The sequence below is a fragment of the Mesoplodon densirostris genome, chromosome 7 (assembly GCF_025265405.1).
Source record: "Mesoplodon densirostris isolate mMesDen1 chromosome 7, mMesDen1 primary haplotype, whole genome shotgun sequence".
NCBI classification, from domain to species: Eukaryota; Metazoa; Chordata; class Mammalia; order Artiodactyla; family Ziphiidae; genus Mesoplodon; species Mesoplodon densirostris.
In genome coordinates, this window is record NC_082667.1 from 49,219,970 (window position 1) to 49,246,707 (window position 26,738).

General features: G+C 37.2%; 1 protein-coding gene across 7 annotated transcripts in view; it reads left to right on the plus strand.

Moving 5' to 3' along the window:
- DLG2 (discs large MAGUK scaffold protein 2) overlaps window positions 1–26,738 on the plus strand; it is a 1,239,088-nt gene that overhangs the window by 382,353 nt on the left and 829,997 nt on the right. For 5 of the 7 annotated variants that reach the window (XM_060105470.1, XM_060105471.1, XM_060105472.1 and 2 more), the window contains exon 1: window positions 22,982–23,290. The exons of the other annotated variants lie outside the window; for them this stretch is intronic. In XM_060105470.1, the coding sequence (XP_059961453.1) occupies window positions 22,982–23,290 (309 nt within the window). Of the gene's footprint in view, window positions 1–22,981; window positions 23,291–26,738 lie in introns of those variants that run through there. 7 annotated transcript variants of the gene reach the window in all.

A 26,738-nucleotide genomic window follows, 5' to 3' on the forward strand; every position in this document is an offset into this window, starting at 1 on the left:
GCAAAAAGAAAAAAAAAAAAAAAAAAAGTAATCATGAACTAATAATAATAGCTATGGTTTGGAGTCATGTATTGTGCTAAGTGCTTTATATACACCTTCCTGGTTAGTCTTCATTATAAAGTAGTAAATATTATCTATCCCAAGGCAGATATGAAAATCTTCACCTTGGACTAAACGATTAATGTGCCATTGACCATTTCAACAAACAGTTACTCAAAAGTCAATCCATCTAGTAGTAGTTCTACCCTCTACCCGGCCTCTGATTCGCAAATTCTTGAAAATCTAACACAGAGACTCTGTAAAAGAGTGGAAATAAATAACAGTAGTTAAAAAATAAGCCCAGCTTCAAATCATAGCTTCTTTCAACAGGAGCCCTAGATCACACCTCTGCTGTATTATTACTTAATTTTAAAAGTGAAATGGACATCCCATTCTGGCTGTGGTAAAATTGGAGCAACAAGCGAATAGAATCTACATTCATCCCTGATTGGGATCTGGAGCTTGATCATTAGTGATACTCAGGGCACTGCCTTCAGAGTTAACAGTTTGCTTGGTGTGCCCCCAGTAACAGAACACACAGCCAGCCCCTTGTGATGCACCAGGATTCTGGGCTCCAGCTGCTGGTAAGAAAGTTCAGGCTGAGACATCTGTATATGTTAGAATTTGGTAGAATGGAGTTGAACTAAGTAACTGAATGAGTAAACATAAATCCAGGTCTTTGGACTCCAAATATCACGCTTCCTCCACTAAAATGTTGTTTCTTTCAAAATCACGGCATGTTACTTTAAAAACATTGCTAATCTGATATGATTCTTTACTCTAGTGAATCTCAACATAGATTAATAAGACAATCACTAGCCATTTTTAAAAAGGAGCACAGAGATTCTGTGGCTGTATGATTCCAGATTCTGCCTGATTGACACTCCACTATCACTCGCTGCCCAAAGGCAAAACACAAGGCTGTATGGAAATAGACTTTTTCTTCAACCCTTACCTGTAGCAAGTGGGTTCACCCAGGGCTAAGATGCCTTGAGGTAGAGTCACCCTTGGACAGAGCTGTATTGTTCAACAGTGATTCTCAATCCTTTTTGCATATTGGACTTACTGAGGAGTTTAAAAAAAAACAAAAAACAACGGATGCCTGGGTACCTCCCCAGAATAATTAAATCAGAGTCACTGGAGAGGTGGGTGGAGAAGCATTTTATATATATCTTTTTTTAATACAAAAAAATATACTTTTTTTTTTTACAAGTTTTCTGATTCTCATGTGCAACCAGGGTTGAGATCCATTTTACTTACAGGAACTGAATGCCAACAAAAAAAGGCATACTTATTTATTTCAGTTTATTACCTATTTCCTCTGGCCATTTTTCTCTTTTATTAGAGTAATAGCCATTTATATTCCAAAACCACAACTAGCACCACCACAATCATCGTCACGCACCTGTGATGCAACCAGGTTTTAATATATATCTTAGGAGCTAACAAGTCTTCAAGAATGGTATTATGATATCCAGCTTATAATGAGGAGATTGAAGCTCAGAGCAGTTAGGTAATAATCTCACAGCTACTGTGCAATGGATGGGGACCCCAAAGTCTGAGCTCCATTCTGTACTCTCCTTGCCAGCTGCATGCTCCTTGAAGTTGGAGACGTGGCTTATCAGTTGTTAGATTTCCCTTTGCCTTACTATCCTGCTGAAAAATGTTGCTAATCAAAGATACTCTTCTTTTACCCATTTATCTGGATTGGATGCACTGTTCCCCTAGCCAGCTCGCCTTCAATCACGTGGACCCCACTACTCCCATTCCCAACCATCCCCTACCTCCCATCTCCCTCAAGCAGCTGTGAAGCTTTCCACCCCATTCCAAGAGTGGTTCCTCTGATACCAGCCCCACACCTTTGATTTTCCTTCTGCATCTTTTTGTCTTACACCTACCTCCTAATGTATGACTATTACCCAAAAGTTACCTCATAGCCAGGCTTCCCTGGAGGAAACAGGAAGAGTAACAGATATCAGAGTCAAGAGATGCTGTTCAGGTCCCTGTTCCACTATTTACCAGCTGAGTGGCCTTGTGATATTACTTAGTTTCTCTGAACCTGTGTCCTTGTTGGTAAAATGGATCATACTACCTGCTTTTCCGGAGATCTATATGCAAGTCTCCTGGCACATGGTCTGATTCATAGTAGGCTCTAGGCAAGTATTTATTTCCTTTTTTCTCTCCTTTCTACCTTTTACATCCCTGTCTGAATAGTCATAATTAATGACCACAACAAATATTACTGAGGTGTTGCAGATCTACTAATATTTGTCTAGTGTTCCACTTATTTCCCTAGAGGATCTTTGAATTTAATGTAAGTATACAGTGCATGCAGACCTAGGCTTTATGTATCTGTCCAGTAGAAGACTGTTCTTCTCCTGAGGCAGTGTCGACAATGGAATTCTCGGAGATTAAGGCAACTGGTGGGACTTTGTGTTAAAAGCAATTTTAGATTATTGGCTGAGAAAATACTGTTAGTGTGGCTGCATTTTTCAGTATTGCCTTCTTTTGTTACTACTAATTAGCAAATAAACCATACCCTCCTGAGAGATACCTCCTTGTTTACTTTTTCTCTGTGACCATATATCTGGCTGTGCTTATGGGGGGTTTTCTATAATTGGGTTCAAGCAGCTCAGTGAGTATGCTAGTCCCCATGCACACACAAACCTACTCTCTAAGTGACCAGTGTAGCTCTTAGATGAATGTATGGCCAGGAGATTTACTGATACTGAAGAAATTAAATTCCCCATAATTATTTTTCTATACTTCATTCTCTGGAGAGCAAAAGCAAAGCTACTCACACGTTGATAAAATGTAGCTTATAATCTTCAGCTTCACATATACCAACAATGTCATATGCATAAAAGTAAGGCCCTTCTCTACAGGAGATTGTTTTAATGAGGGCTTCTTCCTTGAGGAGATGCTGGAACTCCAGGGTGCAGAGTTCAACTCTGCTTTGTAAAGGGTGATCTTGATGGAGAGACTGAGCAAAGAACATCACAGTGAAGTCCAGAATTGGAAAAACTGTATATTGTTGCATCACATGGAAGTGGGAGAGATGATGGCATAAGACATGTTCAGTCAGCTGAAAGCAGAAGGGATCATCTTTTAAAATTCTTTGCCCCAGGATTTCCTTTAAAATAAAGAGACAATCAAAGAGAGGAACAAATATCAACGTGAATTTATTGGATGTCCACTGTGTCCACTATAGAGGATAAAAAATGGCAGGTAGTTAACCTTTCTAGGTCTCAGCTTGGACTATAAAATGGAAATGATGAACAAGGTCCACTTCAAAAAGTTTCTTGAGGATTTAATGAAGTGATGGTTCTAATAGCAGTTGGCACATTAATACTTCATAAACACAGGTTCCTTTCACGCTTTTATTTTTGCTTTTAACACAGTCCTAAGAAGTTTTATCATCTGGTTGATTATCCCATAACCCTCCTTCCTCTCAGATTGACTGAAGTAGAGATAGAGAGTTAGGGAATTCATTGTCAGCTGAAATGGTGCTGTGATATAGAGGGGAAAAGAAATACTAAAACCCTCTGTAATATGGGGACATGGATGCTTAAGGTATCATAGCAGCTTTTGGATATTAAACATAAGGGGAAATAAACCATTATCGTCTGTGTAGATGACACTGTAATGTAATCCATTATAATAATAGATATTTGTAATTTATGATCCTAGTTAGCAAATCCATATTAATAACTAATAAAACAATAACTACTTCTATACATGAAGGAATATGATAGCTGCCATATATATATATATATATATATAATGTTATTTAATTCTCACATGAACATTTCAAAGTATGGATTACTGACACTTTATATGTAAGGAAACCAAGGCTCATAGTTGTTAAGGAACTTGTTCAAGACTACAGTACAAAGAAAGTCACTAGGAAAATTTTAAACTATCTGGAAAATCCACTTACTGTAAATGCCTCTTTTTTGATATTCCAGAAAAAAGTGAGTTGCCAAATATTAAACCAAGTGTTTAAACCCAATTACATGTAAAATTTTTCAGAGAAGAGGATGATCAGGTTGCTTTCTCATATTGGAATTCATTAAGTAAATAAGGCTTGGACTGACAATCCGAGCAGGTGATGAAGAGGAAGGGCATATCAGATAGAAAAATGGTCATAGACAGTTGCACCAAGGTGGGGGATTAAGATTCATGTGGGTGGAGCTTTGACCTGTACAAATTTGGTACCTGGCTCAAACTTTGTTTTTGAAAAAATTATTCATGAATGAATGAATAAATGAATGAATAAATGAGTGAACATCCCTCTTATTTACATTTTGGTTCTCAGATGCATGCTGCATATTGTGGTACTTCAGTAGACGTATGCATCCAGTGAGTTGTCATTTTGAGTTTCTATTTTCATAATTCTAAGTATGCTGATAAAGTTTCTTTCCTTCCTGCTTGATCTATTGATATTTGTCTTCCATCCTTGAGGAGCTCCTATGTGGGTTTTGTACCAGGTGCTGGCTAAATTGCCAGCTCTTAGTGAAACCCATGGTCACTGTGCTGTAATAATATTTTACGAAGTGCTTTTTCTTTCTTAATATTTATGTGATGGAGAGAAAATCCCTTCATTTCTGAGGTCTTATGTGTGCTGTGGCTTCTGTCAAGTAAGTTCTTTCATGAGTCAGTGAACTGGGGAACTTGCCCATAAGCCTCAGAGGCTATTTGTAAGGCAAAAACAATACAAGGAATATGGATTTCAAGACCACTATCAGAGATGAGAGACCTAGTCAGAGACACCAGATCATCCAGTCACTTACACCAAATTTTTCTTAGTCTATAAAATCTACTGAAAAGATATTTATTGATGTGAAACAAATATCAACAATAGATTAAACATAAAAACAGATTAAAAACAGCAAGCATAGTATGATCCTACTTTTGGAGAAAAAATTTATATCAAAAAAAGAATGGGAGGATAGTACCAAAATATTAAAAATTGTGATGTCTAAGAAAGGGACTGTGGGTGATTTTTCTTTTTGCTCATCTGAATTTTCACATTTTTCCACAGTGAATGCAATAGTTACAATAACAGTAGTAAGGATAGCCAACTTTTATTGAATTCTCATGATAGTGAGCTCACCATGGGCTCTGTCTGCTCTGAGGTCAGACCACATGGGTTTGGATCCTGGGTTCCCCTTTTATTAGGTGTGTTAAGAAATAGGCTAGGCTAGGTGTCTCACATGTATTGTGTCACAATATCTTTCTGGGTTAGATACTGCTATAAAGCCCAATTTTATACGTAAGAAAACTAAGGCTTATGGAGTTTAATACACTTGCCCATGTTCACATAAAATGTGAACATATGAAAGCAATAGAATAAAGGTGAAAGAAAATTATCCTAATAAATATTGTCAGACTCAATCATGTTAATTACAGTGAAATCTCACAAATGGATTTTTATCAAGATCACAAAAAGTTTAGTGTGTGTGTGTGTGTGTGTGTGTAGAGAGAGGTAGTGAGAGGGTGGGGGGGGATATGCTTTTGGAAATGAGAGGTATGAGTATAAGGACAAGAATATTCAGTTGATATATACTCAGTTCCATCTCCACTCAGCAAATTTATCTAGTCTGTCTTCTCCTCCTCCCCTCTTGCTACAGTCATCCATGCTCTGCATCTCTCCAATCCAGAAGAGCTGCACAGCCATAGGCTTGCTCCAGGGTGGGAAGACTGGCTATCTTCCCAGACTTGGCTCCTGGTGAGCCGTGCTGGTCATTTAATATGGTTGCTGACTCAGGGCTTAGCACTAGAGATGATAACCCACCAGAGGGAGGGGAGTGATGAGAGACAAGAAAATGGTTCAAAAATCAGAAGCCAGGAGACGAAGCCGATCCATGTGACTATCCTGGGCCTCAATGGTCTTGATAAGATCAAACTGTCTGTGAACATAAGGGAGCAAACTTTATGAGTCTCTGGTCACTCCATTGGTAGGTAGTCTTTTCTGGCCTGACAAGCATGGTGTTAGGTGAGGGTTGAAAATGGTTAGAAGGAACTGAATTGAATCAAGTACAAAAGACACTGGACTTGCAGTAGAAGATTGGGGAACAGGGAGAGATGGGGCTAAAGCAGTCAAATAGTTCTACACCAAGAGGCTATAACAGCTATCCTCTGATTGCAGTGGCATTTAATCAGGGAAATCACCTTCTTTGATTTTTTTTTTTTTTTTGCGGTACACGAACCTCTCACTGCTGTGGCCTCTCCCGTTGCAGAGCACAGGCTCTGGACGCGCAGGCTCAGCGGCCATGGCTCACGGGCCTAGCCGCTCCGCAGCATGTGGGATCTTCCCAGACCGGGGCACGAACCCGCATCCCCTGCATCGGCAGGCGGACTCTCAACCACTGCACCACCAGGGAAGCCCTGATTTTCTTTTTTAATGTCTCCCAGTCCTCATGGTGTGCAATGTTGAATGACCAGACAGGCAAACTCAGGATGTGCTTAGGGAACTAGCAAAGCATGGGTATTAAAAATTGAGAAGAGGCCCTATTGGTAAATGCACCCCAAATTTTTCAATCAGAAAAATCTGGAAAGAAGCTATTTTAATTGTAGCATAAATATGAGTAACATTAATTAAAAGAGTTAAAATTTATTTTTAATTATATTAATGAGTCTGGTAATCTTTCCAGGGCCCAGAGTTATTAAACGTCTGAATCGAGGCCTGTCATTGCAGTGGGCTTCTTCATACTCACCTGTATCATTATCATCATCACCACCATCACCACAAAGAACCCTAAAATTTAAGCTCTTGCAATGTATCAGATAGTCAGAGCCCTCAGTGCATTACAAGCTTTACCTCGTTTAATCCTCACAACAATCCTAAAAGGTAAGCATCACCCTCATATCACAGATGAGAGGACTGAGGCTGAGAGAGAGGTTAAGTGACTTGTCTGAGGTCCCACAGCTGACAGATGGTGGAGCTGAGATTCAAACCCATTTTTCTCTCCTCCGGGAGCTTTTAAGTATTCTGTGAGTCAAAGGTACATTATTAGCAACGTAAGGAATTAGAAATGACATGCAAACTCCAGGTTTAAAGAGTTTGAAGTGGTTGGAAAACCTAAATTTTCAGCATATCTATTTTGCTCTCAAAGGAGTGTCTCAGCTTGGATGTTTGGTCCAGACTTCCTCAGATCTGTCAGTAGTACCACCCTCTTACTGAGCAGCTATTTCAGTAATTCCCACCTGGGCACGTCCTTATTATCATAATAAGAGAAGTCTTCGTTTTTTGGCTTTTTTTTTGTTTCTTTTTTAGTTTATCCAAGCACCACAGTGTTGCTACCAATGCAGTGGCCAACAATGGTATCAACTTCTTTGTACTGTTTTTGAACCCATGTGAAAATTGTTGTCCACCTTTTCCTCCCTCCCTTCCTCTCTTCATCTGTTCCTTCCTCCTTCCTTCCTTTCTTCTCTTTCTTGCTTGCTTTTTTTTTTTTTTTTTTTTTTTTTTTTTTTTTTTTGGCGGTATGCGGGCCTCTCACTGTTGTGGCCTCTCCTGTTGCGGAGCACAGGCTCCGGACGCGCAGGCTCAGCGGCCATGGCTCACGGGCCCAGCCGCTCTGCGGCATGTGGGATCTTCCGAGACCGGGGCACGAACCCGTGTCCCCTGCATCGGCAGGCGGACTCTCAACCACTGCGCCACCAGGGAAGAAGCCCTCTTGCTTGCTTTATTCTATTTTTTTTTTTTTTTGTAGTAAAGGACTTTACTTAAAATATAAGGTTATGACTTGGTTCTGGCTAGCATCAGTTTTAAGTAATAAGGAAACATTTTGGGGGCTGTGAATTTTAGCTATTTGCGTTTTGGAATGAATTTTTTTTTTCATGTGGAGCTGTGTTCATTTCAGATTGTAAATTAACTTAATGCATCCTGATTTGATTTGCCAAGCTGACCAAGAGTGGAACAGATTTTACTCTCATATACACCAGCTTTCTTGGTTGAGATGTTATTTCCTCAGGAAAGCTGCCCCTAAGGCCTCTCTTGCATATTCTCGTAGTCTCTGAACTTCTCCTTTGTCACCATTATCAAAATTGTAGTTAAACGATCATGTATCTAGTTATTTATTCAAGGTCTCCCCCCTTAGTATGAAATCAACACGAGGGCAGGGACAATATCTACCTTATCCCCTGCTGTAAACTAAATGTCAAGCACAGTGTTGGATTATAGTAGGCATGCAATTAATATTTATTGAGTGAATGAACAAAATTCTCCATCCCTAATTATTTCCTGTATTTGATTTTTAATCTTGTGGACAAATAGGTTTCAGCTATGTCAATAGTTTGCTGCCTTTGAGAACTGAAAAGGTCAACAGGCAACGTTGGCTTGAAAGTGAACAGAGCCTGAGAAAACTATGTCATGTGTCCCTTCTCTCTGGTAAATTAACACCTCTGTATCTGCTAGTGGGTGAGAATAGCAATTAAGTTGTGTGGAAGAAGTAGCAGAATGCACAGAGGCATCCCCTCAGACTTCTATAGTGTGTATGGTCACTAATGCAGGTCAGACCTCAGAAGTACTAGGGTTTATCTGTGGAAAAATATGAGCATTGTTTACATAGAAGCCAAACATTTCAGGATTTCGACAGCAAAAGCTTTCCTCTATCCTGACTTTGTGTGAGATTACAGGAGACTGAAACATAAGATTAACATTATCTTAAGGAAGGAGATTTTGAGAATAATTTCCAATTTAAATATTGATTTTGTGAAGGTCCCAGAGTCTGTTGCTCTGGGAAACTGTGTTTAACAAATATTTCAGTATTGTGGGAGATGCCAGCCTGCAGGGCATGTGGAAGTATCCCATGTGATAGTGTGATAGCAGATACCTCTGGGCATCACCTCTTCACCCCGGACCCCATCCTCACCCCCAACATACTCACACTCACTTACACAACTCAGCTTATCTTCTCTGAACCCCACCATTCTTCTTAAAAGTGTCATTGTATTTGTGACAGTAATATCCTCAGGTACTTGTAAGCTTTAAATTAATTGTCTAAGACCTTATATGCTTAGACTAAGGTAATTCCCAGTATGTGTGATTATTATGAGGATTAGAGATCTAAAGGCTCACAGAACTGACTTTCAGAGAATTGAAATGTAAAATTAAGTATTATGGATTTTAACGTTAAGATAACAGTGGTATCGTTACTATCATCCTTTTTTGTTTAGAGACAGATTTATTTTATTGTGAATGCTGTTTGCATGTGGCTTTCTTCATTCTCAAAGAGCTTGGCTTTAAGAGAAAAGTGTAAATAGCCTTTTGCTTTCCTGTAACTGAATTGTACACATTAACTGCCAAAGTTACTAGGAAACAGAAGTGATTGCTTTAGATTACCTTTGAAAAGGGGCCAGCTCCTTTCTGGTCCAGTGGAAGGATATAGCAAAGATCAGCAATGTCACAAAGAAGAAACTGTCAACTGAATGCCAAGTCAGTCATGGACCAAACCCAAGTGTTGACACGGCCCTAGATCATAAAAGAACATATTTTAATCTGAGCCTAATTTAAAGCAAAAGCAGTTGCATTTTTCACTAGTTGGGGAACCATTTGGAATGCAGATGCTTAACAGCACAGTTTAATTTTCAGAGACCCTTTGGGCAATTTTCAGAAGACATTTTCTTGGACCAAGGCAACAGGGGAATATCAGTCCTTCCCATTTATCCTTGTAGAATTCTTTGTAAAGAAACAGGGGCTTTGATGTGAATAGCCAAAAGACAGTGGATAGGAAAAGTCATGGGGATATCTGAAAAGCGGGCAAGGATGCAAATGGCACGTGTAAATGATGTTCAAGTGTGCAAAACCCCTACTTAGCCACTCACATGGATACTACTGGGTCTCATCAAGAGCCTGCACTGAAACTTTATAATCGAGACTTCCTGTTGGATCCTCCAACCTGGAACGATTTATTTTACCGCTTTTAATTCATTTTCTTTTCTACCTTGAATGAGATTGATTTCTATCCTGAATAGTCTTGTGCTTTCTGGATCTAAAAGGGGGCCTTCCCACCATGGCACAGTAACCATATCAGTGGAGAGGAGATGACCTTTCATATTAAGGTCCTCCTTAGGCTGACTGGTAATTTGGTCCAGGTGGAATGAGGTGCTCTTTCTGATGTGCTGCCTGCCTAGTTGAAAAAGGCCACCTAGCAGATTGGATACAGGCAATAAGTTCCCTATTGCCCTCCAGACAGATGACAGATTACCTACTTAAAGGAGGGCAAGCAATACCGTTGTCATCAATGGGGAATTGTAAAAATAGGGAAGGAGAAATATCAGTTAATTGATGATTATTTAAGAAATTGCAAAGAAAGTGATATACAATCTTTGCTGCACAAATTACACCAAAAGAACATATCCAAGAATGAAATCAGTGACCTTTCTGCAGAAAAGAAAATATTTTACCGTTAACTGCATGCTAATAAATTTGTACCAGATGAATCCTCCCACATGTATTTTCAGTGTTGGTGCCTGGGCTCCAAGTGGGGTGTCTTAAGCCCAACACCAATTCTGCAGAACCCAACCCACAAATACTTTGCGTATCGTGTTACCTTTGTTGGCTCATGAGTGAGATCTAGAATAAAGATTTGCTCAAAAGGTCTCACAGTGAGCACTTTGGCACCAAGTGTACACCAAGTGTACAGAAATGAGTGATCAGCTTCTTTGGGGTGAAGTTCTTTGACACCTGACCGTGAGTGCTCATTTAGGCCTGCTGGGCTAAATGTCAGTATCTACTACTTATTATAATTGGAGTAGGGAGGGGGACAATGATAATGATGATGAGGAGGAGGAGGATAGATAAAGCTTGTTGTATATTCTTATGTGCCAGGCACTGTACTAAGTACTTTACAGAAATTAATCCATCTTATTCTCACATCAATCCTATGAGATAGGAACTATTGATATTATCAATCTTATTCTTTAGATGAGGAGACTGGGACACAGGTTAAGTAACTTGCTCAAGTCCTAAGCTAATAATGATCAGAGTTGGGACGTTTACTCAAAAGTCTGATTCTAGAACTCATGCTTTGTCTACTATGAATGAGAGAAAAGAAGTACATAAATGTACAAAACTTTATCACATTATGTAAAAATATAGAAAATGTTCAAAATCAGGGGGGAGTTCCAGCAGACTTCAGATATTTATGCAGCAATGAAAACGTGCTCAGCTGTGACTTCAGAGGCCATGCTTCTAGCCACTATATCATACCATCTCCCTATTTGGCAAAATCTTATTGAAAGAGTGTGAAATTGAGAAAATAAGCCAAAAAATTCACCATGCCATACCCTTTAATCATCTTGCTATGTATTAAAAATAATAATAAACCTACATGTTTACAATAATAATATATTAAATCTGTATTTCTATAGTCAATTGGGAGGCATTATGATTAAACCTAGAGTTGTTGACAGGTCATCACTCACCAGCTCTGCTTGTCTTTCAGCAACCACTAGATATTGATGCATAGACACTTTAGTCCACCCCCTTAATTTCACAAATGGGGTCATTAAAACTTAACAAGTTTCAATAAATTGTCCAAGATGAGACAGCTAGTTAGTGGCAGAGCTGGAACTAGAGCACATTTCCTAAACCCAAGTCCCATATTTTCCAAGTTTAATTCAACAAATATTTACTGAACAATAATAATTATATTGTGAGGCAATGACAAGGAGGGTGTGAGTTTACAAATAAAAGATGGTCCTTGCTCTTGAGAAGCTTATAATCTAGTAGCAAAGGCAAACATGCCCACATATAATTATAAAACTCACCATAATGGAATGACTTCAGTAGCAGGGAAGATCCCACATGCTGTCACTGTATGTCTCCCTTTCATCACTCAGCACACTTGTTTATTCAAGGAGTTCTGCCCTGCTAAATTGTTAGCTATAGTTCGCTAATTTATCCCTAGCATATTTCCTGGTACAGCATAGGAACTCAATAAATATTTATTGAACAAAGTGAAAAGACACAAGAGCAAAATAATGTGGAATCACAGAGGAGGGAATGATTAATTAAATGTGAATTTGAAATGTACAGGCCAAAGCAAAGCCAATTAGGTAAAACTTTACTGAAATGTCAAGTCTCTAAGGAGAGGAGATCATTGAGCTGGAAGAGGGCCTGTCATTTCTATTAATCCATACCTCTGCCTTTAGGCCAATCCACAGATAAATTACCTCTGACAAGTCAGAATCTGGTTTATTTTTAACTGAGAAGTTTTTTTTTAACCTTTTGATAAATTTAGAAAATATCTATTACAAATCATTCATCAGAAAAATAAGAGCATGTAAAACTTAGACCAAAGAAAGGCTGATTCCAGTTTATCGTTCTTTCTCAAATTCTGAGTGTCACAGCCCCCAAAATCCAGGTAGATTGCTTCAAGAGGATCTCAGTGGTATGTGTCACACTGTCCTACAGTCAGAGGAAGGTCCATTTTATATTTGTTCCAGTTTGGTTCTGTGCATAGCATCATTCCACCTGACTCTTGTGTTTTACCTTTTCTGAGATTTATTTCCTCAGTTTGTGACTGCTTCCTCCCTCCTTTGCTTTCTTCTTTTTGCCCTCCCTTCCTCCCTCCCTCCCTTCCTTCCTTCCTTCCTCTCTTCCTTTCTTCCTCACTTCCTTCCTCCCTTCCTTCTTCCTCCCCTTCCTCTCTCTCTCTCTTTTTCAGTCATGAGTCAATACCATAATATTAGTTTTGCACATTTTATTTTTCATACATTTCCTCTCTCATGAAATTCAGCACAGGGGATGGCACATGCCTATGCCCTGCCTAGGAACTCCACACTCTCCTACACTACTTTGCCTGATCCTAGAAACCAGGAAAGAGTAGAGCATCTAGCATTGGAAGAATGAGACCAGCACTTGGAAATAACACACTCAGAATGTTACACATGTTAGACTCCCAAGAGTCTGATCAAAAGCCAAGATTTCCCCCCACCCATTTAAATCAATATACTTTATTTAAATTGACTTTCAAGTTTATTAAGGCTTGGGCAAGAGCACATTGTTGTCTTATATGCAATAAGCTCAGTGAAAAGTTCTGTAGTTACTGTATTAAGAACTAAAGAAGGTAAAGACAAGAGTATAAAAAATAACTATGAGTACAAAAATATGTTAATGGATACACACTACAAAAAGATGTAATTTGTGACATCGATGACAAAGTGTGGGAGAGAAGTAAAAATGTAGAATATTTATATACACTTGAAGTTAAATTGTTATCAGCTTATCAGGTTAAAATAGATTGTTATAACTGTAAGATATTTTATGTAAGCCACATGGTAACCACAGGGAAAATACCTATAGAAGATACACAAAAGAAAATGAAAAAGGAATCAAATCATGTCACTACAAAAAGAAAAAAAAAGTTAATGAAACACAAAGGAAGATAGCAAGAGTAGAAAAGAGGTACAGGAAAGCTACAAGACAGACAGAAAAGAATTAACAAAATGACAATAGTTAGTTCTTCCCTATCAATAATTACTTTAAATGTAAATGGGTTAAACTTCACAGTCCCAAGACATAGAGTGGCTGAAAAAAAAAAAGATTAAACTATGCACTGTCTATAAGAGAGTCACTTTAGACTTAAGGACACATATGGGCTGAAAGTAAAAGGATGGAAAAAGATATTCCAGGCAAATGGTAACCAAAAGCAAGCAGGGGTAACCATACTTATGTCAGACAAAATAGACTAAGTCAGAAACTGTCAAGAGAGACATTATATATTCATAAAAGGGTCAATTCACCAAGAAGATATAATAATTATAAATATATATGCAACATCAGAGCATCCTAATACCAATCTTCCTTGACTTACAGTGGAATTAAAATATGTTGAAAATGTCATCAGCCAAAAATGCATTTAATATACTTCACCTACCAAACATCATGGCTTAGCCTAGCCTACCTTAAACATGCCGAAAACATTTACATTAGCCTACAGTTGGACAAAGTCATCTAACACAAAGCCTATTTTATAACAAAGTGTTGAATATCTCATGTGATTTATCGAATACTGTACTGAACGTGAAAAACAGAATGGTTGATGGGTACAGAATGTTTGTAAGTGTATTAGTTATTTACCCTTGTGATCACACGACTGACTGGGAGCTGTGGATTGCTCCTATGGCCAAGTATCATACTGCATATCACTAGCCTGTGAAAGATCAAAAATCAAAATTTGAAGTACAGTTCCTACTAATGTGTATCACTTTTACATCATAGTAAAGTAGAAAAATTATAAATTGAACCATTGCAAGTCAGAGATAGTCTGTATACGAAGCAAACATTGACAGAACTGAAGGGAGTAATGAACAGCAACACAGTACTAGAGGATTTCAATGCCCCACTTTCAACAACAGATAGAACACCCAGACGGAAGATCAATAAGGAAACAGAGGAGTCAAACAATACTACAGTTCAAAAGAACCTAACAAACATATACAGAGCATTCCACCCGATAGCAGCAGGATGCACATTCTTCTCAAGTGTTCAAGGAACATTCTACAGGATAGATCATGTTAGTTTACAAAATAAGGCTTAGCAGTTTTAAGAAGATGGAAATCATACCAAGTATATTTCCAAACACGTGGAATGAAACTAAAAATCAGTGGCAGAAGGAAAACTAGAAAATTCACAAATATTTGGAAATTAAACAACACATTCTTGAACAATCAGTGGGTCAAAAAACAAAGCAAATGAGAAATTTAAAAATATCTTGAGAAACAAAAACAAAACACAACATACCAAAACTTGTGGAATGAGGCAAATGCAGTACTAAGAGGGTAGTTTATAGTGGTAAATGACTATATTTAAATAAGAGAAAAGGTCTGAAATAAACAAACTAACTTTACACCTCAAGGAACTAGAAAAAGAAGAACAAACTAAATCCAAAGTTAGCAGAAGGAAGAAAATAGTTAAGATTAGGACAGAAGTAAATGAAGTAGAGAATAGAGAAACAATAGAAAAAACCAACAAAATTAAGAGCTATTTTTAAAAAGATAAACAAAATTGACAAACCTTTAGCTACATTAACTAAGGAAAAAAGAAAAGACTCAAATGAATAAAATAAAGAATGAAAGAGGAGAGTTACATTTGATGCCACAGAAATTAAAAGGATTGGGACTACTATGTACAGCTATATACCAACAAGTTGGATAACTTAGAAGAAATGGGTAAATTCTTAGAATTTACCTACAAAGACCTACAACCTAAAAAGACTGAATCATGAAGAAATAAAAAATCTGAACGGACCTATAAATAGTAAGGAGATTAAATCAATAATCAAAAACCTTCCAAAATGAAAAAACTCAGGACCAGATGGCTTCACTGGTGAAATCTACCAAACATTTAACAGGAAAAAATGCCAATCCTTCTCAAACTCTTCCAAAAAATTGAAAATTCAGAAATACTTCTCATAAGCCCACATTAATATGATGCCAAAGCCAGGAAAAGACACAACAAAAAAACTTCAGGCCAATATTCCTAATGAATGAATGCAAAATCCTTCACAAAATAGCAAACTGAATTCAACAACACATTAAAAAGATCACACACCATGACCAAGTGTGATTTATCCTTGGGATGCAAAGATGGTTCAACATATGAAAAACAATCAATGTGATCACATTAGCAGAACAAAGGATAAACATTAGTGATCATCTCAACAGATGCAGAGACACACTGACAGATCTCAACATTCTTTCATGATAAAAATACTCAACAAACTAGGAGTAGAGGGAAATGACTTTAACCTAATAAAGGTCATAGATGAAAGGCCTATAGCTAACATCATACTCAATGGTGAAAAACTGAAAGCTTTTCTATAGGATCAGGAACAAGATAAAGATGCCCACTGTCACCATTTCTATTCAATGTTGTATTGCAAGTTCTAACCAGAGCAATTAGTCAAGGAAAACAAATAAACATCTTACAAATCAGAAAGGGAGAAGTAAAATGATCTGTGTTCACAGAAAACATTACTTCATGTTTAAAAAGCCCTAAATATTCCACACATACATGCACACACACACACAAAAAAAAATACTGTTAGAACTAATAAATGAATTCAGCAAAGTTGCAGTATGCAAAATCAATATACAAAAATTAGTTGTCTTTCTACATACTAACAATGAACAATTTCAATAGAAAATTAAGAAAACAAACTCATTTACAATAACAACAAAAATAATAAAATAGGAATAAACTTAACCAAGAGAGTGAAAGACCTGTACACTGTAAACTACAAAACATTGATGAAAGACATGAAAAAAAAGACACAAATGTTCAAAGATTGGAAGACAGCATTTTAAAATATACGACTCAAAGTGATCTACAGATTCAGTGTGATCCCTGCAAATGTCCCAATGGCATTCTTTACAGAAATAGAAAAAAAAATCCTAAAATTCTTGTGGAAACACAAAACACTCTGGATAGATAAAACAATTTTGAGAAGGGAAGACGAAGCTCACATCTGTTAGTATGACCAATATCAAAAACAATGACAACAACAACAACAAAACCTAGAAAATGTATTAGTGAGAATATGGAGAAAATTGGAACCATGTGCACTGTTGGTGGTAAGTGGGAATGTAAAATGGCTCAGCTGCTGAGGAAAACAGTATGGAGGTTCCTCAAAAAATTAAAAATAAAAGTACCATATGATCCAGCAACCCTACTTCTGGGTATTTATCCAGATGAATTGAAATTGGGTTCTTAAAGAGATATTTGCACTCCTGTGTTCACTGAGGCATTATTCACATTAGCCAAGAGGTGGAAGCAGCCTAATTCTCCACTGACAGATTAATAGATAAAGAAAATGTGGTATATACATACAGTGGAATATTATTCAGCCATAGAAAGAAGAAATCCAGTCATGTGCTATAATATGGATGAACCTTGAGGACATTATATGAAATGAAATAAGCCAGTCACAGAAAGACAAATACTTCATGATTCCATTTATACTATATGAGGTATGCAAAAGTAGTGAAATTCATAAAAGCAGGAAGTAGAGTGGTGGTTAGCAGGGGCTGGGAGGAGGGAAGTAAAGAGTCACCGTGCAATGGGAATAGAATTTTAGTCATGCAAGATGGAACAGTTCTAGAGATCTGCTATGCAACATTGTGCTTTATAGTTAACAATATTGTACTGTACACTCAAACCTTCATTTAGAGGGTAGATCTAACATTATGTATTTTTTAACCACAATTTTTAAAAAGGAACTAAAAGGGATGACTCTTATGGATAATTATGCTGTTTAATATTTTAACTTTCTAACTTGGTGGAGAGGAAGAGGAGATGTCACCGTGCCTTTCTGCTCCCTAATACATACTTGTAATATACTGTGAAATCAGTACACCTTTTGGACTATATCATTTTAAGAGGAACGTGACTTTGGTGGCTGAAGTTTGGGATTCTCTCCCTGCTTTACAACTGACTGGCTTCTGACTTGGGGAACCACTCCCCATTTTGTACCATCTAGCTATAAAGGGAGAACAGTCTGAAAACACTTGAGAGAAAAACACAGCTGTCAGGAAGGCAGCTTTTATGAATGAAGATCTGGCTAAAATAAACAGAAGCCATTCCTATGTTTTAGTATTATAAGACCACTAACAAATTTCTTCAAAAAGATAAATTCATACACTTACACCACTCAGCCACTGAAATGTTTTACATAATGACCTTAAGAACACACTGCTATTTTGTGTTTAAATTCAAAATGCTTATTTGTTCATTTTACACTAAGATGTAGAACATAGACCCAGATACCTATGTTGGAATAACCACTGAAGAACACTTTTATCTTCTTTCTTGCTTAATTTATTTTAATAAACACTAAATGCCTTTTGTGCTTGGTTCAGAGGATGCAAATGCAAAAAAAAGAGCCATCTCCCTTCCCTAATGGCTGTTACTTACATTCTGTTTGAGGAGAATGGCACAAAACAAGTAATAGTGCAATTCTTGTTCTAATTGCAGTTGTCATAAGTATTATAATAGAGGAGCACAGATGCTAAATGAGTGTTTAATGGGAGGATGACTTAATCTGTTCTGGAAGGGGGTGGGACAGTGTCCAGGGAATGCTCTCTTAAAAGGTGACATTTGAGTAGAGATCTGGAACGCAGGGAGGACTCCAGAATTTCTGAATAGAAGAGGCTTTGGGATGGCAATCTGGTAGGAAGTCAGCTCTGGTAGACTTGTTTTGGAGCTGTGTTTCATAATGAGCCCACTCTTTTTAGATTGTATTCTGTGTTTCCTTGCGATGGCTTTTGGGAGGTTGTATTTTGATGCACCCTACAAAAGTGTGAGTAGGAATGAATTATGTGGAGGTGTGAAGAGGGAAAGAGAACACGATAGTTGGAGGGTTAAACAAGGGAGTGAGGGATGGGTGAGACTGGGGAAAGCAGTAGAGGCTGGGTTGCACAGGGCAGGATTAAGGACCATGCAAGCCACTTTAAAGATTGTATTCTCTGTGGGGATAAAGATTCCCAGAAAATGAGACTTTATTGACGGTTATCAAGCAGGGTAGAACCTAATCAGAGTCTCACTTTAGAAGTCACTCTGGCCCCTACATGAGCATGAATTGGAGTAAAGTTGGTGCCAGAGGCCAGTTATGAAGCTGTTTCACAAGTTTTACAGAGAAGTGAATGGTAGCTTAGACTAGGATGGTCATCATGGTGATTGAGAGGAATAGACAAAAGTAGAAGATACATAGACAAATACTGTAGAGTATAACTGAATATTCCAGGTGGATCTGGAAAGAGTCACAGGAGACGTGACATTACTTTAATCTGGAAGGCTGAGAACAACTTTCTTGTAATACTGTGGTTCATCATTTAGGTTAAATTGTTAAAATATGTAAATTATAAATGATTATTACTTTTATCAATATTCCTTTCAAATTCTCTAAGAAATGTCATATAACCTGTGTTCTTATTTCTCTAATAGTGTTACAAAGTTGGTTAGAATAGAATAAATATGCATTTCCTGAAAACCATTTGACAATTTGGCCTTTTCAATTCAGATTAATCCCCTCCCCACCAGCAACCACCCAAATCCAAGCATATTAGTGAGAATTTTGGACCTTTAAAATTTTTTTTCTACTCCCTATTAAATCCTCTGTCCAAGTTAAATCTCTATAGCAATAGGGATGTGTCCTTGCACACTGTTAATTCATGCTTACTTTTGCCTCATAAGATTTATGATTAAACTGGTATTAGTATTTTGGAAATAATTTTAGAACGTAAATTACCTTAACTATTCTGGGTTCTCTCTTACTTTAGAAGGTAATTGTGCTTAGTTCTGGAGACTGCCTGGGCTGAAGGTTTTAGATGTAGAAGAATATTAATTTGTTAGCATTTGTAACATCTCTGGTCTTTGTGGTCACAGGAATTCACTGTACATACTTTTCAAATCAAGAGAAATTGTGTCTAATACTTTATACCATTTTATGATTATTTAACACATTACTTGTGGCTGCTAAAGGGCTTTTCTGCTACCCAGCCATCCTTTAGCAAGCACTTAGCTCTTCTTTCATAATTAATATTTTCATTTCTCATATGCATAGAGTGCCTGAAGGAAATTTTATCTGGAAAAGAATCTGCATAGTGTTTTAGTGCAGTACAATTTATTTAGAAATTCATCTTTGATATTTATTTTTTATTAAACAAATCAAGCCAGGATTTTAGTTTTAAGCCCTTGTTTTAAAATGGGATTATATGAAATCATGTGTGTGAAACTTTTGAAAATGGTAAAGCACTATAGAATTTATCTTTCATTCAATAAAAACAAATTTTAAATAAAATAAACAAAAACCTTCTAGTGGTTGTTCTATGGAGGCACTATCAGGTCAAAGAGAGGTCAATAAGATGTATCTCATCTAGGCATTGCTCTGTGCGCCATATGCCCATGTTAACTCACAATGATAAGTAAGATATGGACTTGTGCACCACTAATTCTTGTTTTGCCAGACTTTCATGTCATCCTATGGTCATTACAGTTGACCAATTACAGTTGATCGAATTGAATTATCTTTAATTAGTAGGTCTGTTTCATAATACAGTGGGCTAGCTGGACATATTTATCTGTTTTAAGTGGTCTGTCCACAGACTTGGAAAGCCAAACGTCATTTTTGAAAAGAAAAAAATAACTGGGGGGGGAGGGGGAGAGAGGAGGCTAGAATTATTTTATACGTGTTAAAGGGAAAGTACAATTTCAATAGTTTTGAAGTGCGTTTAAGGAAAGTTTGCTGTGGTCTTTAAGATCTTTGGAGGAAAGTCACATTAGTTAGGCAATATGTAATATTTATTTTTCTATATAGAAATGACATGCAAAGGTTATTAAAACAGCAATTCTCTTGTCTTTGTGATGGGAAGAAATAGCTGATTCCAAAGAACTCATTCATAACAGATTTAGGTCCCTATGAAGATTTATAATATCTTTGAGTAGTGCCCAGCCAGGAAATTTTCTGTCTTGCTGCAAGCTTCACATGTCATTACAAAATTATAACAAATTCACATTGACTCCTGCACAGATTGATTCTTATACTTGAGAGGCAAATGGATGAGAACAGGGCATGTATTCCCTGAAGATTCAATGGGCCTCTGAGCAATGAAATCTGCCTGAAAAACTGGAGAAGCATCTATGGTTAGATAAGATTGGAGAGAGCCAAACTTATCACTTCCTTACATTCTCATGTGGAGGGTGGTGGAATGCCATCTCACATCAAGTGCTACTGTACATCCATGCATCATGGTGACACCAGATAAATATGAAGTTCTCTAGGGCTTTATTTGACCCAGAAGGTCATTCAGCCATTATCCCTTGATTCAGCATAAAATAATGAGGAGGGGCGAGGGAGGGAGGAAGGAAGAGGAAGAAGAGAAAAAGAAAGGGAGATAATTTTCTGCTCACTGCATATCACATGCTGATCTATTTGCCTCAATTTTATGTTTGTAAGTATTGATAGTGATTCCTTGTTCCTCTTTCAGAAAGAAATACCATTAATGCCATTGTTACACCTACCCAACAGTTCAAGTCTTCAAGTTTTTGTGGCAAATTTCCTTAATATCTCAAAATCAGCACTAAAGCCAACCTTAAAAAATAGTTTGTTTCTGGAGCACTGCTGAATCTAATATTATTTTCAAAAAATGTTAGTCAACTCCGTCATTCTTCTACTCTTTCCTTCTATTAGACATCCACCCAAGCATCTATTCATCCATCCAAAAATGTATTTATCATAAGCCTGCCATGATGTGCTGAGCAGGCAGTGGGCTAGGAGCTTGGAAAAGATCCAGGCCTGCCCTTTGAACTGACACATATGGGTCATTATTATTTAGCAAAGGTGTTTTGAATGCTTACTGTGCCAGGCAAGGTACTTATACCAACCCCTTGCACAGAATTTGGGAAAGGTCTCTTTCATGAAGATACACGAAAAGAGAAACTCCTGCTCCTTCCTTTCAGGACTTTTATATATAACAATGATTTATCCAGGGAGTCCTAGTGTTGAAATGTAGAATATGTTGTAATCATGGCTTTTGAAACAAGAACCTTATCGACTCAGATAGAAATGAGGTCTACACTGCCCCAGCACCTGGTTAGTCCACTGTGAAAGTGGGTCTGATGGCACCTGATGGTCTATAAATAGAATAACTATATCATGGGATTATATCACACTTGTTTGGTGCTGCATAGATGGCAGTTTGCTTCCCAATCAAACCAAAATTATTTCCTTAGGGATATGTGATAGGGATAGGCATTTTGGCAATAGATATGGAAAGTTTCAAACAGAATAAAAATTCTAAGTGCTGTAGTAATTAGCCTTTCCCTTTCCTGAAAATACTATGCATGGCTTCTGCAAACATACTAAAATTTAAAATTTAAAACAATCATGTCCTCTTTGGAAGGCAATTGCTTTAAATTGGATAGATTTCACTCATTTTTTAGTGAAAGAATTTGAAAATTCTGTCTTTGGAAACCAAAATACTGGATGGCAGAATTAAATGTCTTTCACTTTAAAATGCAGACTCTCTCTGTGGTGAATGTATTTGTTGTGGTAAAGTATTTGAAAGGAAATCCTCAGAATAATTTGGGGTAAGGAAAAACACTGTGTCAAAATAAGCCAACTCATCAGTTTGAAACTTTGGAAATTGCTTTACTTTTGAATCAGAAAGAATTAATAATTGTTCATAGCATAAATAATATACGTTTGGACCTTAATATGTAATCATGTTCTAAACCAAACTTCCAAATTTGAAAGCACTCTGGTATAATGCTGTGATCTAAGTGATTTTTCTGAATGAATCAATGTTCTTTAGAGTTAATACTGATGCTCTTATTTAGTTACCTCATGATTTGGTCTGTGTCTTGGCAAACCTCTCTCTAAATAAGTGATTCCTGTAAATGTTGGAAATTGTTTCACAGGTTAACCTCCCCATCATTTTACATTGCTTACACTATATTGTTTCAGCCTAGATATATTCTTTCTGGAAAGAAGGGTCCTGCTGATCTGATAAGAAGCTCTCTTTCCTGAGGTTTGTATTTTGCGTGGGGATCAGCTAGAGAGGGAAAATCCAGAATGCCAAATTGTGAAGAGTATGCTTTACTGTGGGGCTCCATCCAGAAAGGGTTTGTAACAGTGTACAGTCCTGTAGCCCAGCTGTGTGGAGCATTGATTGCTTCTGCCTAGAGCAGGGATACTGTCAAGTTGCTCTGTGAGTTGAGTCATCTATTGACAAAGAGCTACCAGCCCGCAGATAATGCTGTGCGGAGCTGCTCCCACGATGCGCTGCTATAGCAGCTGTCAAAGATACTGAGGGAACCACGGGAGAAAAAAAAAAAAAAAAGACTTTTACAACTGCCTGGAAGAAAGGGGTGTGAGGGAGGAGACATTCCTGTGCAGAGCTGACCAAAGGCGAAAGTAGGCATCAGTGCAGTATGAATGCATACCTCACCAAGCAACACAGCTGCAGCCGGGGGTCCGATGGCATGGATGCCAGCAGGAGCGCACCCACACAGATCAGGGATGCCCACTGCGCTTGTGGCTGGCAGAGGAGTCCTCAGGGGCTCGGGTACAGTTCTCAGACTATGCCCTCCTCAGGACCTGGGGGCCCAGCTTCCAACAGGACCAAGCTGGTCACTTTGTGGGACAGTGTGCGGAAAAGCTCCCACAAGACGAGCACCAAGGGCAAAGGGACTTGTGGGGAGCATTGTGCCTGCCCACATGGCTGGTTCAGCCCAGCACAGGTGAGCCTTTTCCTTGTGACTTTCCCGTGAGTATTGGAAGAAACTGAGAGCACGCTGGGGAAGGCTAGCACGGTTTGGAAACTTTGCTGAGTGCTCCTTGCTGACTGGGTACGCCTGTTTGGTAAATGGTAGGCCATGAAATCCTGTAATTTTCACAGGTGTTTGTGGGCTCACACCTCTGTGTGGCCTGTGAAAGTCAAGGGATGCTGTGCTCAGTTTCTTTCAGTGACTTTTCCCCAAATTCAACTTCTCTAGTCCTCAGATGATTTTACTATTCTGCATCATAGACTTTAGCAGCACTATTACTTCTAAGCATTGTTAACTTTTTCTATTCTGCCTAGCCTAGGGTTTTGTCTTGTTTTTAAGAAAGAAAGAGAAAATGAACTTTAATCAGATACTTTCCATCTCTTTAAAGATAAAAAAAAATTCATTTCTTCAGCTATGGAAAGCAGCGATTTAAAGTATCCTATTCTAATTTTACTCTTATAATGCTGTATACCTTTTCAGTGATGGAGAAGAAAATGTGTTTGTACTAAATAATTCATTTTATAAACAAAAGGAATACAATTGGAAGCAAGCTAGAGGACAGTTACACTCAGAATAAAATAATGAAACATTTCATTTATTCATAGAAGCAATAAAGTTATTTATATTAAAAAGTATAACTCGTATTCCCCTGTAACATATTTCTGAAGCAGATGTGCAGAGTCCCTTAATTTGATTCCTAGCTTATTCTTGCCCCAAACTACTAGCATTGTACCAGAAATGAAATTGGCTCATTTTTTCCTGTCTCCATCCAGAAGAGGGAAAACAACTTCCTGTAAATGCTATAAAATATAAATAAAAGGCACCTGTTATCATTGTCATAAATATAGAACTCTGTTCATAAAAATTCACTGAAAAGAGAAAAATCTGTGTTTTCAGAAAAAAATCCTCTCTTGATTTTAATATGATTTTAGCATAATTAAGAAGTGGGTATTGATCATGAGTAAAATGTTGTAGTCTGAGAGGTGTAGAGAACATTCCAATTTTAATATTAGTTTTTTTTAAGTACTTGTAAGTATATATCACTAGATCTTAATGCTACATATACATAGACTTATATATGGCTTTTGATGCATTAATATCATGCATTTCAGCATCTTGACTTAAATCAAGAATATATTGTCATTTTAGAATTAAACTAGTTCACCTTGAAATGGAGACTGTTGTTTGGAAACTCAGTTATTTTTTAAAGTTAACATGGATTCCAAACTGAATAAACAGTCAACAATTATGAAGTCCCTATTCTTTAACAAACACATGTGTTTAAATGTCTTTAGCCTATATCTCTTTATTGATTGTGTTAAATTCTCAAGGCTTACGTAGTAAGAGAAGGCAAACACATCTAGCTTATGGATTTTGCACAGAATAGAATATGCAAACATGCTTTATTTTTACAATTCTTTTTATCTAAGATGTAATAAACTTTTCATCATTGCTCAAACCAAAATCTCTAATACTATATTACAATAATTATGCTCAAAAAATCTTGGTACATTTTTCATCAACCAAGGGAAACTTTTCCCTTCCTTGGTTTTTAACAAAGTCAGCCTCCTACTTGCTTAAATTTATAGCCATTTAATGCTTTAAAGATTGAAATAGACTCTGCACTGATAATTAAAGATCCAGTGACATATGAGAAGGCAATAAAATGAGGCAGCCACCATCTCCCATTATTCTTTTGTATACACATTTCTCTACATTTTTCTCTCTTATTCACATGTACTTTATTACTTGCTAAGAACAGTTACTCCCCAAATAATGGAGAACCAATACCATATCTTTTAGGATCTTCAGTGTTGTGACACTCTTCTATCAACTGACTCTTCCACCCTTTTACCATCTTAGTCCTAAAAATGTGCTATACTAGATTGATCAATCTCTCTTCATTCCAATCCCGTGCCCTTTCAAATATATTATGTTGAATAATTTTTAATGTGTCTGTATATACACGTGTGCATATATATATATTTAAATATCTATTAATATAGAGATATTTAAATATATCTCTATATTTAAATATCTCTATATTAATATAGAGGTACATATTTAAATATCTCTATAATATCTACTTGCACGTATTAACATATTTTCATGTGTATATAATTATATATATATATACATGCATATACATATACACATACAAAAATTAAAGTTCTATATTATTCTTTTCTCTCCTAGAAATTACTAGCTGTTCTTATAATGTTTTTTCTCTCTATAAGGTATATTGCCTTTACTTCTGATAGGTACTCGAAAATGCTGCTCTATGTATATATATATATATCTGTATTCATTTATATATACATCTATAAAATATGTCTAATATTTGAAATATACAGATGTGTATGTACTATATGCCCATGTAAACTATCACAGAAACAAGAGAGTGTGTGTATGAATATGTGCCCATTAAAACTAAGTCTGTTTTGAGAATTTTTGGATACCATCTTTATCCCTTAAATTAACTAAAGTTATCCTGTGAAATATTGTAAAATAAAAGATAGAGGCTAATGATAGTAAACATTAGACTCCTTGATAAAGCAGAAAGAAGGAAAGTGCATGTTTTAGAGTTGCCTAGGGACCCATATGTGGTACAGAACGTGCCTGAGGGCTATTAAGTATCTGGGAGCTGGGATCTTGCCCTTGGAGATAGTTGCTGTGTTACGTGGAAATCAGCAGTGTGATTCCCGGCTGCTATAATACACGGCCATGACTTGAGTTCCTCCCAAGGCTCTTTGCCAAACTCCTGTTATTTGGGGGTGCTGTGTACTAACAGGACTTTGTCATTATGTTATTCCTCAGCAGGAATAAAAAACAGCTCCTGTCCCTTCTCAAATAAGTTTTCATTCCATTCGGATCTGTAGAATTAATATAACCATAATAATATGTAAGAAAATGGAAAATTATAGTGTCCAGAAGTGAGTTCTAGAATGCACATCCAAGATAATAGTATTGGCCTTGGGGAAAAACAAAAAAACAAAAAAACAAAAAAAACACGTCCATCGCTGCTTATGCGGCATTTCTGCCCAGTGCAGACTGGTCTGGGGAGGCAGCACAGAGAGTGAAGACTCGGAGACCAGGGTTCTATGCATTTGTTCTTCATTCATTCATTCATTCTTCATTTCTTTATTCAACTGTCATTTCCTGAGTACCTATTATGTGCCACCCTGTCAGGCCCTGTGGATATAATAGGAAACAAAGTAGATACCACCTCTACCATTATGGAGCTTACGAGCTACAATAGTATACAATACATAGCAAGTATATCATTATATACACAGAATAATAGCATCATAAATCAAAATTTGGAAGTGAAACAAAGTTCCACGGAGTGCTGCAAATTCCATAGTAAATTTGTATTCAGGATACAAAGGGACCACAAAGGAGAAAGACAAAAATATCCTTT